Here is a 19,464-nt window from a genome sequence, read left to right on the forward strand (position 1 = left end):
TGGGGGGGAACATGCCGTGCAGTGGGGATGGCTGTGGGTGGCCAGGCTGGCTGTCCCGCAGGGATCCCACCGGGATCGCTCGGGCGGGAGTTTGGCTCCGTCTGGAAAACAGCAGGAGGATGGAGCTGGGGTGACGCCAGCAGGGGACCGAGGGGGTGGCTGTTGGGGATAATGGGGTGGCTGCCAGGGTGATTGGGCAGCTGTGGATGTCGAGGGGTGACCGTGGATGCCCAGGGGTGGCTGTGGATGCCGGAGGAGGAAAGGGCTATATAAAGAACAGCCCCCCCCCCCCCCCCCCGTTCTGCCTGGAAAGCACCCAAACATGGGGCTCTGTCTCCACCACCAGCGCAGGCTGTGAAATGGGATTGGAAAATAGGCTTTTTAATAATAATAGTAAAAACCAGCCTCGTGAATGTCCTCTTGGCAGCCTGTGCTGGCTGAGAAGTGATGCCATGGAGTATTTTAAAATCTCTCCGTTCCTTTAAATACGCCTTGAGAAAAATAAAATGTGTTTTCGCCTCACTCCCGCTGCTGCTCCTTATTCATCAGCCTCATGCTGAGGGTGCAGCATCCTTACCGGGGGGCTCCTGGGGATGGAGGTCTGCTTTCCAGCATCCGGATGGCCCGGATCTGAGTGGGTGCTCCCCTGGCAGAGCTGCAGGGAGCGGGGCAGCGTGTGGGAAGCGTGGATTTGCAGCGTGGATTTACAGCCTCCGTGGTGGCGGGCACCAGGGAGGAGCGAGATGCTGCAGTGGACAGAGAGTCAGGAGCGTTTGGGCTTGTTTTCTCTGTGCTGCCTCATTAATAGCCTGGTCCTCTTCTTTCTGTATTAATGCAGTGTCTAAATTCTGCCAGGGATGATAAAAAGGAAGGATTAATATAAAAAGAGCTGGCATTGTTGGAGCAGAGGAGGGGATGCAGGGCGGTCACTGCTGTGAAGAACAAGAGCTCCATGTCTTAATGGGATTTTTAAAACGGTACTTGAAATTCAAAATGCTAATCCCAGCTCTTTTCTGAACCTTCAGGCTCCGGTTGGGATCAGACTCACTGGAGCTTATCCAGTGCCCTTGGTGGGGGTAGTGTCCCCAGACCTGCTCTGAACCAGGGACAGGAAATTTGGCTTATGGCTGAAACATGTCCTCTCGTGGAGGAGAGCAGCTGAGGATGGGCTGTGCAGGATGCCTAGGATGAGGCCGAGCAGAGCTTTGCTCGCAGCTACCCCTGTGTAGGTGCCACACTTGTGGCCATGGGTGGTCTTTCCTGCCCATCTGGAACGAGGTTGGAGCTGGTCCCCTTCCCCAACACCCCCAAAGCATGATGACATAGTATGTGTGTGTGTGTGTGTGCAGGACTCTGAGGGTCCCACGCTGCTCCGTGCTACCAGGGAGGTGGCAGCTCAGTTTGGATGAGACATTGGGGTTTCCAGGGTGTGACACGGGTCCAAATGGTAAAATAATTATGAATGATGTTTTGAGAGTGGGGGGAAGTGAGGGAAGTGTGCCAGTGTTATAGGATCATGGAGTGGTTTGGGTTAGAAGGAACCATACAGTTCCAATCCCCCAGCTGTGGGTAGGGACACCTTTTTCTGGGGCCCTTTCCTCCTGAGCCTGTCACTCTCCTCCAGCAGCTGTTTTTGGGTGCCTTTCTGCAGCGATGCCCATGTGTTTGTGCCGTGGCACTGCCCTCCCCAGCTCCTGCCAGCCACGTCCCTGCTCCGAGCTCCTGCCTGTGGAGTTGTGGGAGGTGGGTGTTAAAAATAAAAGCGGAGAGAAAGTGAGGTGGGCTCCAGGTCCAGCTCTGTGGATCCACCCTGTGTCCCCCTGCGGCAGTGAGATCCTCAGCGGTGCCCCAGGACCCGCAGCCAGACCTCACTCCATCCATTCCCATTAATTCTGTGCTGCTCCCACTGAGGCTTTCTCTCCCGGGAACACAAATGTGAAGTCAACCACAGTTGCTGTTTGCAGAAGTCGGGTCTTGTCTGTCTCCATCTCTTCCAGACCAGCCCCCCCCATCCTCGCAGCAGAAAACCCTCCAGACCTTAGAGACATCAAGATATATTCCCTTCTTTAAATACCATCTTCCTTCCCTTTCTTAACCCTCTCGGTTGCCCTGCGTGCTTCTGAGCTCTCCTGTTCAACCGCAAGGGTCACGTAAATAATTCAGCTGCGCCGGGTCCCTCCCGACCGGGAGTGGGGCTGTCACGTGGCGGGTGACAGCCGGTGGCTCGGTGTGGCGTGTCCTGCTCTGCCTGGGCTCGGCAGGCTGGGCGGCGAGGCTCAAACGAGCAGTTTTTGGGGGCTGGGAGGAGCAGAGCTGCCGTGGCAGGTCGTGCACGGCAGCTACCCTGGGAGCGTGGCCCGTTCCACGGGGCTCCAGGGCAGGGAAGCTGCTTTGTCTGCTTCCCCGGGGCCGTGGGGTGGGGTGGGGTGAGTCCTTGCTCCTGGGGGTGTCAGCCAGGCACGGAGGACGGTGACAGGAGGGGTGTATATGAGCCCTGCAAGCTCTTGTGTGAGATGTGCTTGTGGGGTCCTGGGTGTCCCTGTGCCATGGGGAGATGGTTTGCAGCAGAAGGCACGTGCCGTGGTAGGGCAAGCCAAAAATTGGGAAAACCCTTTGATGCACATTAAAACACGGCAGCAGGCAGAGCCCAGCCTCTGGGTCAGCTCTGGGTGGTGTGTCATGTCCCCCAGCCCAGGATGGGACTGGCAGGGTGATGAATGGGGGTTTGGGGGACAGAGGGGACACTGAGCCCCAGGGTCCCTTGGTGTGTGCTGGGGAGCCTCAGGTCTGGTGCGTGGGGATTTGGTGATCCCACTGAAGTCAACGTGAAAGCAGGAATGCTCTTGGCCCCCTGAGACCCTGGTGCCAATCTGTGGGCACTGAAGACTGATAAGAGGGATAAGTGCATCCTGATGGGTTGGCTGCATGCTGGATGTCTGAGAGGGCTGGAGCCAAAGGGGTTCAGTCTCATCCCCCATGTTTTAATTGCGGTGTCTTTGTGTGTGAGCTGCTCGGAAGCTGTACAAATGTTTGTTTTGCCATGTATCTCCCCGTTAACAAGATTTCTCAGGAAATATGCAAAATTATCACTACAGGCAGAACATGTACAGTAAGGCTCATTAAGCTAAGTACTGTGATAAATTGCTACTTCCAGAAAATTACGTATATTAGCAGAAAGGAGGTGAGCGAGCCCGAGTGGAAGACCCAGGAAGGCAGAGTGTGCAGTGTTGTCCTGGCTCCGGGTGACCTCAGCACACCTGCGTCAGGGGACAGCTGAGTGTCCTTGGACTGTGGAGTCTGCAGGATGGGGAAGGCGAGCCGAGGACGGCGTGGGAAACGGAGCCGGAGCGATGCTGTGTCAGGACCAGCCCAGGCACCAAGCCAGCGAGGCTGTCTCTGCTTGGAAGAAATGTGAAATGAGGCAACTCTGGAAGCACGAGGAGTAGAAAGTTCTGCTGAGCTGGGAGAAGGGGAGAGGACAGGGGCGAGGTGCCACGGGCTGCCTGAGCCTCTGTCTGCAGTGGCCAGGGACAGGGCAGGTGTTGGAAATGTGGGTGCTGCCTTGCCCCCCAAACCAGGGAGCAGAGTTTTGTCTGTGAGCAGGGGACAGGCTGTGGTGTGTCGTGGGTTCGCAGAGTGGTTTGAGTTGGAAAGAGCATTCAAAGGTCATCTTGTTCCAACGCCCTGCCATGGGCAGGGACACCTGCCACTAGACCAGATTGCTCTGTGTCCCATCCAGCCTGGCCTTGAACACTTCCAGGGATGGGGCAGCCATAGCAGACAGACCTCTGAGTGCTCAGGTCCCACATGAGAGATATTCTGAAGCAACTTTCAGACTTCTTCAGTGATGCCCTGAGTATTTCCCACAGCAGTGCACCCCTGTCCCGTAGCAGGAGAGTCTCTTTCTCCATCACCTTTTGCAGGAGTGCAGGAGTGGGGAGCCCAAGACATCTGTTAGCCAAAAAGTGTCCTTGGAGGCATCCAGAGGAGAATGGGAAGTCCTGCTGCAGCAGCTGTGGAGAGCTCAGAATAAGGAGAAGCTTCCCCTCAGTCACCAAGGGACCCTCAAAGACCATGTTATCCAACCCCATTGCCATGGGCTGGGACATCTTCCACTAGACCAGGTCCTGACTGGGTTGTAAAATTCCAAATCTCCTGCACAAATTGTGTTCATTTGCTCTTAGTCCAGCATTCTGGTTCTACTGGAGAAGGTTCCTCCTCCCTGCTGCTGGCACCTCGGTGTCCACCCCAGGAGCAGAGGACAGGCCTGGCCACGCAGTGTTGAAATCTGCAGGATGAGACTGAGCTTTCTGTTAACAGTGCAGTGTTTGACATTCTAGTGGATGGATACTTACAGACCCAGGTTTCTTTTCATGGGAACTAACTAAAAAATAAAGTCTTCTGTTTACGTTGTGTTGTGAGTTTTCAGGAGCTTGCAGCTGCTGTGGCCACTTCTATCCTGCAGCACTCCTGCTGTGCTCTGTGCTGCTGGTTTGCTATTATAAACCCTTTCTTTATCTGCCATTGCTGGTCTTCCTTCAAGTCGTGTCAGGCTTTGTCTTTGTGTATGAAACAACTGTTAGTTTTGGTTTTCCAGAGGGTGTTTGCCTTCTGGAGTATCAGTGTCCCACTTGGATGATGCTGAGGTTCGTTTACAGGGTCTGGGCAAGAGCACCAAGGAAGTGTCATTCCCATCTTGGAGCATTCATGACCATGTGAGCAACTTGGCCTGGTGGAAGGTGTCCCTGCCCGTGGTGGGGGGTTGGAATAGAGGACCTTTGAAGGTCCCTTCAGACCAACACATTCCATGAGTGCCTCTTTGTAGGTGGTGCAGTGGGATTTGAAGGATTACCATTTTATAGACTCATTCCCTCGATTTTCCTGTGTTGACCCCGGTGACAGAGCTGTGGGAGCTGTCCATGGTGCTGTCCACATTCCAGAGCTACGGGAGGAGCTCAGTGAGTTCAGTTCGTTGCCCTCTCCAGGATTGGTGGCACCTCTGTCACTTGTGCTTCAGAGTTTAGTGGAATTTTACCTGCTTGCTTCTAAAACTGAGTTTAAGAGTGACCAGGGCTCTGATTAAAAGGTTGGGCTTTGTGCCAAAGCCTGTGAATGTGATTCTGCAGCAGTGAAAGCCAACACCTAAGGACAAAACTCTTGGAAATCATGTTCTCCCTTGCTCTGCTAGTGTTGGAAATTGGAAACACCTCCTGAGTCATGCAGATGTTGCTGAATGCTGAAGTCACTTGTGCCTTGGACTTTTATTCATAGAAAAGTTTTTAGTGGGAAGTACAGGCTGGTTTTGGTGAATATAAGAGTTATAGAGAGTCTTAGGTTGGAAAAGCCATCTAAGATCCAACTGTTACCCCAGCTCTGCCAAGGCCACCACTGACCTATGTCCCCAAGTGCCACATCTACACATCTGTTAAATCCCTGCAGGGATGAGGGCTCCACCACTGCCTTGGGCAGCTGTGCCAGGGCCTGACCGCCCTTTCAGTGAAGAAATTTTCCCAATATCCAATTTAAACTTCCCCTGGAGCAACTTAAGGCTTATGTTCAGCCACTGTCAGCCAGCACCCCCAGGTCCTTTCCCAGCTTTCCAGCCCCTCTGCCCCAGACCTGGAGCGTTCATGGGGTTGTTGTGACTCAAGTGCAGGATTTGGCACTTGCCCTTGTTGAACCTTACACAGTCAGCCTTGACCCATCGATCCAGCCTGTTCAGATCCCTCTGTAGAGTCTTCCTGCCCTCCAGTAGGTCGACATCCCACCCAACTCAGTGTGAGGGTGCCCTCGATCCCCTCCTCCACTTCACTGATAAAGACATTAAACAGGAGTGGCTCCCACATTGATCCCTAGGGAACACCACTGGTGACAGGCTGCCAGCTGGATTTAATACTGGAATTGGGCATAGCTGAGTTGGGGCCTGTGTGCTGTGGAGTGGCCAGTTTATCACAGTGCACAGCTGGACTGTATAGTCTGCAAAAAGGGCTGGGCTGTAGGTGGTTTAAACCGTGGTGTCAGGTGGTTCAGCTCCCCAGGGCTCTCTCCCAGGAGCAGACCCTCTGTCAGTCCTCACCCTCCCTGAAAAACCCTCTGGAGCAGGACCCCTGGACTCCTGAGGAAGGGCCTGTTTTGGCTGCTGCAGACCCCTAAATCAAACCCTGAGGCGTGGGGGTTCAGGGCAGCCCCAGGACGAGGAGCTGGGGGACCCTGGGGCTCATTCAGGCGAGGCCGCGCTGAGCTGCCCGAGCCTCGCAGAGCCGGGCTGGGATGTTTCCAGGGATCTGGGCATCCGTACGCTCTCCTACGTGTCCTGTAGGCTCTGCGAGATGGCTGAGAAGAGATGCCTGTGCCGCTCGCTGCTGAGTTATTCTGACCTCGTCCTTCCCCGCGCAGCCGCACGTTGGAAGGAGCTGCCGCGGGAGAGCTCCTGGTGCCGGCGGCGATGCCTTGGGCTTGGGGGGGGGGGGGGGGAATTGGGCACGGGGAGTGAGGCAAACTGGTGTGGGGTGTGGGAGGGACCCCCCTTGTGCTGCTCTGTGCGGGGGACACGACCCACGGCGCCTCCCGGGAGCAGCCTGTGCCGCGCATCCCGCGGCTCTCCGGCACGGAGAGGGCGTCATTTTGCGGAGCGAGTCAAGCCCAGATGGCTGGGGATCTCTCCGGCTGGGCAGAGCGGCGCGGAGGTGTCCGTAAATAAAAACAAACAGATGCAGCCTGGGAGCGGAGCCGGCGAGCAGCATCCTGCAGCGCGGGGATGAGCGAGGCCTTGCTTTGCTTCACTGAAAGGTCCCTAAAAAAGGGGGTGGCAGCTGGTGGGGTTTTTTTTTCCTCCCATTGTGCTTTTGTGAGGCTCGCCTTGTCTCTGGTGGGGGTGGCAGGTGGCGTGGTGGGAGCCCCCAGCCCTGTGGGGCGCTAGAGGTGGATGAGGGCTCACTGCCTGTTTGGACACGGATGTTTCCCAGGAAAGGGTGCTGGCAGGGCTTGGCAGAGGGATATGCCAGGGGTCAGCATGATCCCCTGGGTGCAGATATGCCTGGCAGTAGCCAAGCCCATTGCTCCTCTGCCCTGGCTCTGCTGCCTGCTCCCTCACTATGGACGCATTTGGACATGGTAAAATTCATCTGCAGCGCTGACAGGAGAGGGCAGGAGCTCAAAGGCTGCATGTGGCCACTACTGAGGTGACAGAGACCTGGCTGTGCCCTGCACAGCTCGCCCTGCCACCTTTGCTGCTCAGAGGAGAGCAGGCATGAAACCTTTTTGGGCGGTCTATGCTGCTTTGCCTCTTCCAGAAAGAACCTGAAGAGGGAACGAGGTGGGTTGGAACCCCAGGGGTGTGATCTGCCCGGTAATACATTTATTAGCAGTTTGCTGGTTGCAAAACCCACAGAGCTGGGATGCTCCGGGGCTCTGGATGTCCACCCACCCGCTGCTCTGCTTTGTCAGGGAGGGTATCACAGCTCTGCTCTGCCTCCTCTCGGGGTTTCAGCTTTCATGGAGGGCACCATGGACTCTGTGAGGTCCTGAAGTTGCTGGAGGAGCTCTGCCTGTCCTGCCCTCCCCATCTTGCTCCCGGTGCTCAGCGGCACTGGGGAAGCAGCAGCTCCCAGAGCCGTCCCTGCTGCTGGCACTTGGCCTCCAGTGGGCTGGAGAAATAAAAACCTTACAAAAAAAGGGTTATCCTCACCTACCCTGTGTGGGAGCAAATCCTGGGGCCCCTGGATCCCTGGTGCAGCCTGACAGTGCCCGAGGCAGGAGGGGAGGGGCACTGGTAGGATCCTGTGCCCAGTGTTGGGAGTGATGCTCCTCACCTGTCACTGGCAAGCAAGTTCAGGCTTGGGAATTGTTTGCTGCTCGTGCTGAGCAGCACCTGTGGGTAGTTTTGACTGAGACAGGAGCTTTCCGTGTGGCTTTGGAGACCTGGGATGCTCACAGCTGGGGTGCATGAAGCTAAAACGCTGTCGGCTGTGTGGACACTTTTGGTTTCCTTCGTAACATTTTAGTCTGGTTCCTACTTTGGCAGCAGCGCATGGGGGGACACTTAAAGATTGGGGTGAGAGCTCTGACAGCTGGCAGCGTGCCTGGAGCAAGCCCTGGTGTGGGGGGAGATGCTGGGAGCAGCTGATCCTTCGGGGCCCTGCATCCCATGAGCTCTCCCCGTGGCATCTCCTCCTCTTCCTCCAGTCCTGGTCCCTCCTCAGCTGCTGCCTCAGCTTGGGGGATCGAGGGGATCGAGGCAGTGGGGCCTGGTGATCTGCCTGACACCAGGGGGTCAGAGGTGGCGTGGCACCGAGGGTGTTTCCAGTGACGTGGGTTGGACAGATGGTGCCCTTCTCCAGCCTGGAGTGACAAGTGACATGTGCCCTCCCGACCAGCAGGCTCCATTCGTGTAATTTCCTCTTCACGGGGCTCCCGGCTGGGCTTTGTGCCGCTCCCCCTGTCCAGTGCCTACCCTAAATAACATCTCCCTGCCCTAAATAACATCTCCCTGCCTGCCCATCACAGCCCCTGTGTGCCTGGGGGTGAGCTGCCTTCAACCACGAGTGCCTCTGAGCAGGCTGCACGTGGTTTTGGCAGATAACCCTTCCCTGGGAGGTGGGTTCCCCACCTTTGGGATTTCTGGGTCTGGCAGGATCCTGTGGGCAGCAGGGATGGGAGCAGGCAGGGATGTGGCACCCTTCAGGCAATGAGCCAGGACTGTTTTGGTTGTGAAAGGGACAGGCATGAGATGACAAGGAGAGGAGCATCTTGGTGGGTGGTGTGGGGTCCTGCTGCCCCTCCTCTGCTGCCCGTCCCTGGCCTGTGTGGTCACGGCACAAGCCTCTGTCTAAAATTAATGATGGGATTACTTTCCTCACAGGCTTCAGAAATGGGCTCAGAATTCTGGCAAATTAAGATCCTGCCAGAATGATGGCAAGGAAAGCTGGATGGGCTTGGGGGAAGTTGTGTTGGAGGTGCATTTTCCTGTGCAGGGCTGCAGAGGCTCCTTGGTGCTTACCACCCTGCTTGCCCTAGGAGGGGGCTTTTATGGGATCACAGAGAGGTTTGGTAGGCATGGACCTTCAAAGATCATCCAGTCCCACCACCCCCTGCCATGGGCAGGGACACCTTCCACCAGCCCAGGTTGCTCCAAGCCCCGTCCAGTCTGGCCTTGGACACGTCCAGGGATGGGGCAGCCACAGCTTCTCTGGGCAACCTGTGCCAGGCCCTCACCAGCCTCGTGGCCTGACCTGACCCCACCCTCATCAGTTTAACACCAGTCTTTTGCTGGGCCCCCAGAGTTGGAGGCAGCTCAGGGGTTCTCAGGAGAGCAGAGCAGGAGCATCCCCTCACACAGCTGGGATGAGCCCAGGACACACTTGGCTTTCTGGGCTGCCCATGACTGGATCATGTCCCATTTGTCATCCACCAGTATCTCCCCAGCCATCTCCACAGGGTGCTCCCAGCCATCTTTCCTTTGACTCCTCTCTGTGGATGCCCATCCTGTTGGGCACATGGTGAGGTAGCAGAAGCCACTGGCAGGACATGTGTCCCCCCATTTGTGGGTGCTGGTAGGGATGTCCTTGTCCCTGACATGGAGAGGCTGAGCAGGGTGGGGGGAAGAAAGATCCACTGACCTGAGGGCAGGTGTGTCCAGGGCCGTGTTTGTACTGGCAGCCGCATCTTCCACCACTCACAACGTGTGTCCTGAGGATCTGTTGGCATCGTCTGAGGTCCTTGCAGGGATGTAGGTGGGAGTCTGTGTTGTAACTGCCCGTCTGGTGGGCCCTGGGCACCACCCACCTTCATCAAAGGCAGTCCATGCTTAAAATCAAGCGCAGCACAAACCACGTGGGGTTCCAAGTGATGTGTATGCTGGAATGTGGACAAGGATGGTAGTTATATCCCCGTAGGAAGAATCCATCCGTGCAGACGTCCTTCCTGGCTTTAGGAGATGATACTCTGTGACCTCCTTGATGGTGAGCCCTGCTGCCCACGTGCTGTGGGTGCTGGGGGAACGCTTGGGATGCTCCAGGAGCAATGGAGCGTGTGCAGGCATTGCTCTGGGACCGGTTGTTGACCCCAAGTGGACCTGAGCTTACACCCAGGCTCGCTGCTGGCTGAAGGAGTGGCACAACCAGCAGCAGGGCTGGGATGACATGGAACAGGAGGAGGGACAGGGCTGTTTGGTGACACCAGGATGTAACAGAGCCCACAGGCAAATCCTGCCCCTGGCCGTGGGGAGGTGTGGGGCTGTTGGATGTGGCTGTGCATCCAGCTCTGCCCAGAGCTGAGCTGTGCTCTGGCTCTCGGTGCTGTGTTGTGACAGCTGGAGGTGGGAGAGATGGTGTGGACTTGCTGTGAGAGCAAACTGCTGCTGAATTTTGAGTGCAAAAAGCTTCAGGGAAGGAGCTGGGGTTCTGCCTGATGCAAAGGGCAGTGTCTGCTGCAGGGCCTCTATGGCCCCAGCTTGAACCAGCACTGGTGTGGCCAGTGGGACCAAGGCAGGGACTGTCCCCCTGTGCTGGGTACTACTGGGGCACCTCAAATCCTGTGGACCCCTCACTCCAAGAAAAACACTGAGGTGCTGGAGCATGTCCAGAGAAGGGCAGCGGAGCTGGGGAAGGGTCTGGAACACAAGTCTGGTGAGGAGCAGCTGGGGAGGGCTCAGCTTGGAGATAAGGAGGCTCAGGGGGGATTGGGCTCTCCTCCCATGGAACAAGGGACAGCACAGAAGGGAAAAACTTGAAGTTGCTCCAGAAGAGGTTTAGGAGATATTAGGGAGACTTTCATACTGAAAGGGTTGTCCAGCCCTGGCACAGCTGCCCAGAGCAGTGGTGGAGTCCCTGTCCTTAGAGGGATTTAACAGATGCGTAGAAGTTCCTTGGCCATTCCCCAGCCCCACTGGGGTACTGTACCTGAAATGGGCCAATTCTAAATTCTGGGCTTTAGGGAACAGTGTTCTGTGCCCACAGAGTGGTGGATAAGGGCAGCAACGTGCCTGCTGTCCCTTGTCAGGGTGAGATTTTCACTGGAATAGTGGCAACTCGGATCATGTGGGCTCTTAGGTAAGCATGAATGGGATAACCATGAATGGGAGAAGCGTGAATGGGTTACCCAGGCAAAGGGTGCCACGAGCAGTGGCAAGGCTGAAAGCTTTGAGGTCTCCTCTGGGTGAGCCCAAATCAGTCACCGTAGAGTGAAAAGGCAATTTCAGGAGGAAGGATAGATATTTCATTTGGCTTATTTCAAAGTAAGAGCCATCTCCCTGCAGATAGAATTGGCTGCCTGTCTGCAAAGTGCGGAGGGGCCACGGAATGACGTGTGACTGTCTGCAAAAATGTGACCATTATGAGACGAGCAGATACAGTGCTGTCTTAAATCCCCATTCCACTGGCTGCATCTCTCTTGTGAAGATGAAGTAAGAAGGAACTTTTCCAGCCTGTTAATTTTCCATTTCCCTCCGTCATGTAGCTGCTTTGGATGATAATCTTTTAAATGTCTCCTTATGCAGAGGACTGTAATTTTTCCTTCCCCTGCGAGCTGGCGTCCCCCGCCTCGCTGGGACAGGAGGTGTTTTCAGCTCTGGTGACAGTGACACACATGCTTCTGCAGACAAGGACAACCCCTCATTTGCCTACTGGGGCTTTACTGGTTCTGTTGTATTATCTGTTCCCTCTCCCCTTTCCTACCCTCTGCAGCACTCCTTTTATTTTCCCGTGGCAGTACCCCTTGGGTTTCCCGTGGCAGCACCCCTTGTGTTTCCCGTGGCAGTATCCCTTGTGTTTCCCATCACAGCATTCCTCATGTTTTCCTGTGGCAGCATCCCTTGTTTTTCTCATCATGGCATCTCTCATGTTTTCCCATCACGGCATCCCTCATATTTTCTCATCTCAGCATCTCTCGTCTCCTGTTGCAGCTTCCCTTGCACTTTCCCATGGCAGAATCCCCCGTGTTTTCCCATGGCAGCATTCCTTGAGTTTCCCATGGCAGAATCCCCCGTGTTTTCCCATAGCAGCATCTCTTGTGTTTTCCAGTGGCAGCATCCCTTGTGTTTTCCCATCACAGCATCCCTCATGTTTTCCATGGCAGAATCCCTTGTGTTTTCCAGCAGCAGCAGCAGCATCCCTTGTGTTTTCCAGTCACAGCATCCCTCATGTTTTTCCCATTGTGGCATCCCTCATGGTTTTCCTATTGCAGCATCCCTCATGCTTTCCCGTGGCAGCATCCCCCCGTTTCCCACAGCAGCTTCCCTCGTGCTTTCCCATGGCAGCATTCCTTGTGTTTCCTATGGCAACATCCCCTGTGTTTTCCCATCACAGCGTCCCTCATATTTTCCCAATCGCAGCATCCCTCGTGTTTCCCATTGTGACATCCCTCGTGCTTTCCCACTGCAGCATCCCTGGTGTTTCCCATGGTGGCATCCCTTGTGTTCCCCATCCCTGCTCTTTGCAGAGCCCCTGTGCTCACGCACGGCTGAGGGAGCCCATGAAGCTCCTGCTCGAGCTCCCTGTGGATCCAGTGGTGTCCTTATCCCTGTCCCATGCTTGCTGTGGGGGCTGTGCCGTGGAGCACCGGCTGCCGGGGGTTTGGCTCTCCCTCACTTCTGGATTTGTTCATCCTGTGCTCTCTCAGTGCCCCTGATCTCCCATGCTCTGGCTGGCATTTGTCCCGGCCCCTGGGAGCAAGTGAGCAAAGGAGGAGGGGAAGATGCTGCTGAGGAGCTCCTGCAGTGGAGCTGTGAACTCTGCAGGAAGCACCTGCTGATGCCTCTGTCTCTCTGTCACTGCAGGCGAAGGACAGTGACGATGATGATGAAGTCACCGTCAGCGTGGACCGGGATCGCTTCATGGATGAGTTCTTCGAGCAGGTGAGACATTTGTTCCTCCACTGCAGCTTTGAAGCTGGTTCAGACCTTTCTGCTGGTGCCACAGTGGGTTGTGGGGCCGTGGTCCGGGCTCCCACTGCTGGCAGGGAGCAGAGTCCTGCCCTGACTGGTGCTGCTCAGCTGATGCTCGAGGCCCTTGGGGGTTATGCTCTGAGTGCTGAACATCAGGAACCAGGCTTCCCTGTAGACCTCAGGCTGTGGTGGGCTCACCTGACCCTATGGATGCTTTCCTGCTCCCCCTATTCCTTCAGAACTCACCAGGGCAGCATGCCCAGGTGATGGGGGCAGGCGAGCCTCACACCCAGCTCTTGGACCTCTCCCCCAGAGCACCTCTGTGGAGCAGCAGTCTCTGCATGGGACTGATTTAATTTTGTGCCTCCCATTCCCAAACAAGAGGTTGTGTTCTGGCATGTGGGTGGCTGTAAAGATCTGCATGCGGATTTTTAGCACACCCTTAGCATGGCATGTGTGTGGGGGGTGTTAAAGTGGATCCGTGCAGGCAGTGGAGGGGGGACTGGGAGAAATCTGATGTGCAGGTGGAGGAAGATGAGCAAAGGGGTGGTGTGAGCCAAAGGAGAAGGCAGGGCTGGAGGTTGGGCAGCCTGGCAGGCAGAGAGCACAGGAGAGGTTTCCCCTCAGGTGTCTCCCTTTAGTACAGGAGTGCAGGGAAGATGCCAGCATGGATTTGCTGGGAACCACTGCTTCCCTGGGCTGGGGGGTGAGGAACAAACTGGGCTTCTCAGCCTCTGGAGCGAAGAGCAATGGGGGACTGAGCCAACCCCACCCTGTGCAGCCTCAGCAGCGTTCTGGCAGAGGGGCAGAGCCTGGGAATCAAATCTGATTATTATTATTATATAAATCCCAAAAGTTTCTCAGCGCATCACAAAGGATACAGGACATACAGTCTGTATTACACCACTGTGACTGCAGAGCTGGCTGCTGGTATGGCAAAGGCTTGATTACTCACTGGTCCTGTAGTTTCCAGCTGGAAAATATTCATCCAGGAGGATGTTTGCTGTAGTTCAGACATATCACGGTTGCTTTGGGATAGGGTTCAATAATCCCTCTGCTTTCCAAAAGTCCAGGTCTGTCACGGACCACTGGTCTTGTTGCCTGCCTCCACAGGTGGAAGAAATTCGAGGGTTCATCGACAAAATTTCGGAGAACGTGGAGGAGGTGAAGAGGAAGCACAGCGCCATCCTCGCTTCGCCCAACCCCGACGAGAGTGAGTGACTGCTGTGTGTCCCACGGGCACGTGGCTGTGCTGGGCTGGGCACTGAGGGGTGGCTGGAGCCCGGCAGAGTCCCTTGTGTCCTCAGGTGGCTGTGGCTGGATGGCCAAGGAGGGCTGGGACCTGCCTGGGGAGAAGGTGGAGGGCTGATTGGCACCTTTGAGACCTTGTGAGGTGGGGAGGGTCCAGCGAGGCTGTCAGAGGGGGATTTCTGAAGGAAATCTGAAGGCTGGAAAGAGCAAGTGGCTGTTTTTGTGCTGGTTGGCTGTTGTCTTGCCACGGGCAGCCTGGGAGGGTCTGTGGGTGGGCCAGAACCTGCTTGGCCCAGAAATGGTGTAGCCCACGGTGGGCACTTGGGACTCTGTGTCTCTGTCCTGAGGATGATTTGTTGCTGGCTGGCCAAAGAGCCTGCCTCTTCCAGACCTGCTTCTTCCCCAGTCTTGTGTTCCTGAGAAGAGGTTTGTTGCCAGGAACCAGAGTTAGGGATCACAGCACCCAAGAAGTGGCAACACTTGAGAGTCTGGGGGATCTGGCAGAGTTAGAGCTGTGGGTGCTGAGGTCCCCTGGTCCTTGGCAGAGGTGTTGCTTTCGTGGTCTGAGTGCTGCTCACGCTCCCAGGCTGGCACAGAGGGGTGCCTGGGGGCTGGAAAGCTGAGACCAGGTCTCTCTCTTGCCTTCTCCCACCGATTTTTCCTCGTTTCCTCAGTGCCATTCCATGCCTGCACATGGAATTGTTCCTAGAGGCCCCAGGAGGGTGCCTACACACACATCGCCTTGTGTCCAGCCCATGTCAAATCAGTAGATATTGTAATTACTTGGAAGAACTGGCCCTTCCTAAGTTGTCTCAGGCTTCCCTCTCCTGGCAGCTGCTCCTCAGCTAAAATTTCCGTAGCCAGGCCTGGAAACAAGGGATTTTCTCGAGGGAATCCACGTGTCCCAGACTGTTGCTCAATAATCCTCCAGGCTCTTGTGCTTGCACTGGAAGATGTTGCAGTGTTCCTGTTTGGGGGTTTTCAGGGAAGAGCTGTCACTGCTCCTGGCTGCTGCAGTGGCACAGGGTCTGCTCGGGGCTGCAAAGGGCACTCGTGCCCTAAAAGCATAAAAATCTATTTAAAAGTCTGAGATCTGCAGTGAACAGGATGCAGTGATGTTGCCGTGGCTTCCAGAAGCTTCCAGGACTTTGGGAGTGCATCTGGTTTTGTTTTACAGCGTTACCTTGCCTTGGTATTGTAGAGAATTCAGTTTGTCGTGCCAAGAACTCTTTGGGCAGCAAGAGTCCACACATTCAGAAATCAGTGTTCTGTAACACTGTGATGCAGCAGGACTGATCAGTGGTGGATAGACTCAGAATCATGGAGTGGTTTGAGTTGGGAGGGACCTTCAAAGCTTATCCAGTCCAACCCCCTGCCATGGGCAAGGACACCTTCCACCAGCCCAGGTTGCTCCAAGCCCCGTCCAGTCTGGCCTTGGACACTTCCAGGGATGGGGCAGCCACAGCTTCTCTGGGCAACCTGTGCCAGGGCCTCCCCACCCTCCACAGGGAAGAATTTCTTCCCAATATCCCATCTAACCCTGCCTTCTATCAGTGTGAAGCCATTCCCCCTTGTCCTGGCTCTCCATGCCCTTGCCCAAAGTCCCTCTCCAGGTCTCTTGGAGCCCCTTTAGGCACTGGAAGGGGCTCTAAGGTCTCCCCAGCAGACTGCACAGCCCCAACTCCCCCACCCTCTCTCCGTGGCAGAGCTGTCCCAGGCCTTGGACAGTTTTGGTGGCCTCCTCTGAACCTGCCCTGCCAGGTCCATGTCTGTCTGTGCTGGCAGCCTCACCCCCACCCTCCTGTGCCCCTCCTGAGCGTGCAGAGAACCTGCTCATTAATGCAGAGGCTTGTTGTAACCCAGGGCAGTGAATTTATTGAGATGAATTAGGAAATCCAGAAGCAAGGTTCCCATGGGGCATGGGAGGGGGATGGGCACTGAAGTGTAGGTAGTGAGAGGCTGATTTTGGGGTGGGCTCACTGATGTTTGCTGTTTAACAACGACAAGGAATGATGTCTGGGATGGCCATCAGGGCAAGACAACGCTCTCTGCAGGGATTTGGGGTGCTGCTTGTGCCCTCTGGAACAGCACCTCAGTTATTTCTTAGTGATCTCTAAGCTAAGAGACCATGTAGGACTTTCACTGCAGGATGATGGGAAGTTTTCCTCCAGGGAATCAGAAGGAAGTCACGGACTTCTCATTCTTGTCTGCAGGCACATGTGCTGTGCAGCTTGGTTTGGTGTGGGTGTAGCTGCTCTGTCAGAGATACAAACTCCTTAAACACCACCAGCAAGTCCCTCCTGGAACTGGAAAACCTTTGAGTGGGGCTTTAGAAGGTCAGGACAGAGCTGGGCTGGTAGTTTGGGAAATGGAGGTTCAGTGTTTGGAGCTGCTGGTGGAACGCTGAGTGAAGGGATGGATGGAGGGATGTGTAGTGGCTGCTGGGTGAATTGCTGCTGTTTCAGGGTCACTCATAGAGGAGAGGGACTCCACAGGCACAATCCCACTGGAATCTGCTTCTTAAATGTCTGTGCTTAGGCAGGTGCAAGCCCTTGGTGCTCTGCCGTTGCAGGAGAAGTTGAGGGCCAGGTGTCTGTGTGAGACCTGGATTTACCCACCTGCCTGGCGTGGGGGGCTGGATCCGTATCTCGCAGAAAGGCTCCTGCCTCCCCTCCCTGCTGATCCCTCTTCTGGCTGCACAGACTGTTCTTGGATCTGCCTTGCCACTGCTGCTTGGGCTTATTTTGGAGCCCAGTGGGTGGGCAGCTGGCTGGTTTTGCCACCGAGCCGGTGAGGTGACAGCCCCTGCCCGCGCCTGGCGGCTCTGACAGACCCGCATCCGGCTGCGGGGGCACAGGGAGAGTCTCCCCGCTGAGCTGGGCAGTGTCACGGTGGGGCTGGGGAAGCTGAGGGGCTGTGTTTCTCCTTGGGTCCTGGCTACTGCTGTTGCTCCTCCAGATTTGAGTCACAGCTCCTGGTAAACCTGTTCCTAAAATCCTTCCCGTTGAGCTGTGGCGCTTGTTTTTGCTCCGGGCGCTGGAAACGGGCGGATCCTCCTCGGTCAGGGTGGATCCTCCTCGGTCAGGGTCACATCCCAGAGGAGGTGGCTTTGGGTAGCATTCCAATCATCGAGGAGTGGAATGATGTTTGTTTTTTAACTCAGAGTGGTCGGGCAGGATTCCTTTGCCATTCCTCCTCTCCCAGCATCACATCCCTCCTGTGTCCGCCCTCCGCCGCTCCCCGGCGCTGTGTTATGTAACCGATGCTGTTTGCTCAATGAATCGCCTCTGGGAACGTAAATCTTCAAATCCCAAGTCGTGTCTGTCAGCCTGTCAGCTCAGCCCATCTCCGCAGGCTTCGGGAGACCCAGTAAAAATTCCAGACCTGGAAGTGGCTCCATTATGGCTGCACCAGAACGAAAGGGGAGGTTCAGTTCCATGAGACTTGACCTCCAGCTCCATAATTTTAGCTGTGCAGGCTCAAGGTGGTGGTGTTGGACACCAGGGTGCAGGGCCAGGGTGACCTTGTTGGCTCTGTGGCTGCTGGAGTTTGAGTTCCTTGGAGAGTGGCCTCTCTAATTCCTAGCAGACCAGATAGGTGTGCCAGCTGGGCAAGGAGACAAACTGTAGCTGCTCACCTCTGTCTGATGTGTTGAGGCAGCACTGGCTGGTGCCAAAAGGGCAATTTGGAGCTGGCTGGACCCCTCTGAGACATCTCCATGTTCTCCTGTAAGCACAGCCTCACCTCTCATCTCAGCAGTCCTTTGGGTGTGTGTCCCAGTGGGAAGCCCACTGTGCCCCTCGGAGCTGCTGCTCAGGTGCTGCTGGAGCTGGTTCCTGCTGGAGCTGCTCTCCTTGGACACGGCTTTCTGTGCCCTCTCAGCTCTGCTTCCCACCCTGCAGTGGTTTCTCTGGGGGTACTTTCCCCCTGGTGCCTGGTCCCACCAGGGCAGGGAGGAGGTTTCCTTGAAGACCAGTCGTGGTGTGTTGGAGGCTGCAGGCTCAGGACTGTGTGATGCTCCTTTGGGCAGGGATACTCTCCTCTACACCAGGTTGCTCCAAGCCCTGCCCTTGAACACTTCCAGGCAGCCACAGCTTCTCTGGGCAACCTCTGCCAGCCCCTCCTGGTTTGGCATTTCTTCCCCATGTGCAACCTGATCCCACCCTTGTTCAGTTCAACAGTTGTCCTGTACTGGGGACCCCAGAACTGAAGGCAGCTCTAGGGGCTTTCAGGAGACTGGAGCAGAGGGGGAGCATCGCTTTCCTCACTTGCCTCTCACACACCTGGGGCTGCAGCCCAGGAGACACTAGGATTTCTTTTTTCTTCTCCATCCATCCCTCTATCCATTTCCCAGTCTGGGCTGGCATCAGGGATTGCCCCAACCCAGTGCAGGACCTTGCCCTTGGCCTGGTTGGATGGCAAGGTGTGAAGTGGCTTTGATGGACATAAACTCATGAGTGGGACAGGGAGGCTGGATGGTTCTGGTTGCTTCCTGCAGCTCCTGGAGTGGGACTGGGGCTGGGGCACACACCGGTGCAGCTGGTGGATGTCATGGTCCCCACCAGCAGCCTCGTTGGGGTGGGAAGGGCATGGTGTGGCAGCAGAGCCACAGCAGAGCAGGCACTCGTGGGGACAGTGGGAGCAGGTGCCATCTGCCCCCCTGGCTCTCAGCATCCTGCCTCCTACTTCTCCCTCCTCCAGGGAGGTCCCTAAGGGAAGGTGTTCTCAGCCTGTCTTTGCACTTGTGCTCAGCTCTAGCTGCACTTATTTGGTACAGGGATTGGGTTCCTCTGCCCTCCAAGAGACCCAGGAGCTCCCACAGAGTGGTTCCAACACCTCACTTGGCCTGGACATGCTGACCAGTGTGGCATTAATGCAGCCTGTGGCCACTGTGGCAGTGCCTGTCCTCAGGCTGTCTCGGGTGGCTGCATCCTGTCCCCGTGTCACACAGATGCTTTTTGCCACCCTTGCATGCACTGCTCCAGCTCCATCTTGGATGAGTTTTGTTTCTCCTGCCAATAGTCCTTGTTGAAGGGCCTTTCTAGGATGGTGGTCAGGACCCATCTTCTTATTTACAGCCTGAGTCTCTTTACAATCGATTGTCGTACCAACGTCAGCCCAAGAACAAATATATTTAGCTTAAATAGCTGTTTGCCCTTCTGGTTTCATCCTGGTGGGTCCCTGCAGCAGCTCAGGTGCTTTGCACAGGCTCTGCACAATCCCAGCCTTCCCAGTCCCCAGCACCTGCCCCAGCTCTGATTTTGAAGAGCTGGGGTACCCCAGGGCATAACGTCTTCAAGATTTCTGGGGTCCCTGGCTGCTGGTCAGCATTT

The 19,464-nt window shown here is 55.9% G+C and overlaps 1 protein-coding gene across 1 annotated transcript in view; it reads left to right on the top strand.

The window, feature by feature from the left end:
- STX1A (syntaxin 1A) overlaps nt 1–19,464 on the top strand; it is a gene marked incomplete at its 5' end in the record, with an annotated part of 61,276 nt that overhangs the window by 1,110 nt on the left and 40,702 nt on the right. The window contains 2 exons of the mRNA XM_027905476.1: nt 12,773–12,850; nt 13,994–14,093. Coding sequence (XP_027761277.1) covers nt 12,773–12,850; nt 13,994–14,093 — 178 coding nt within the window. The remainder of the gene's footprint in view (nt 1–12,772; nt 12,851–13,993; nt 14,094–19,464) is intronic.

This window comes from Empidonax traillii, unplaced genomic scaffold (assembly GCF_003031625.1).
Source record: "Empidonax traillii isolate 1590-97213 ecotype Southwest subspecies unplaced genomic scaffold, ASM303162v1 scaffold1158:size169731, whole genome shotgun sequence".
NCBI classification, from domain to species: domain Eukaryota; kingdom Metazoa; phylum Chordata; class Aves; order Passeriformes; family Tyrannidae; genus Empidonax; species Empidonax traillii.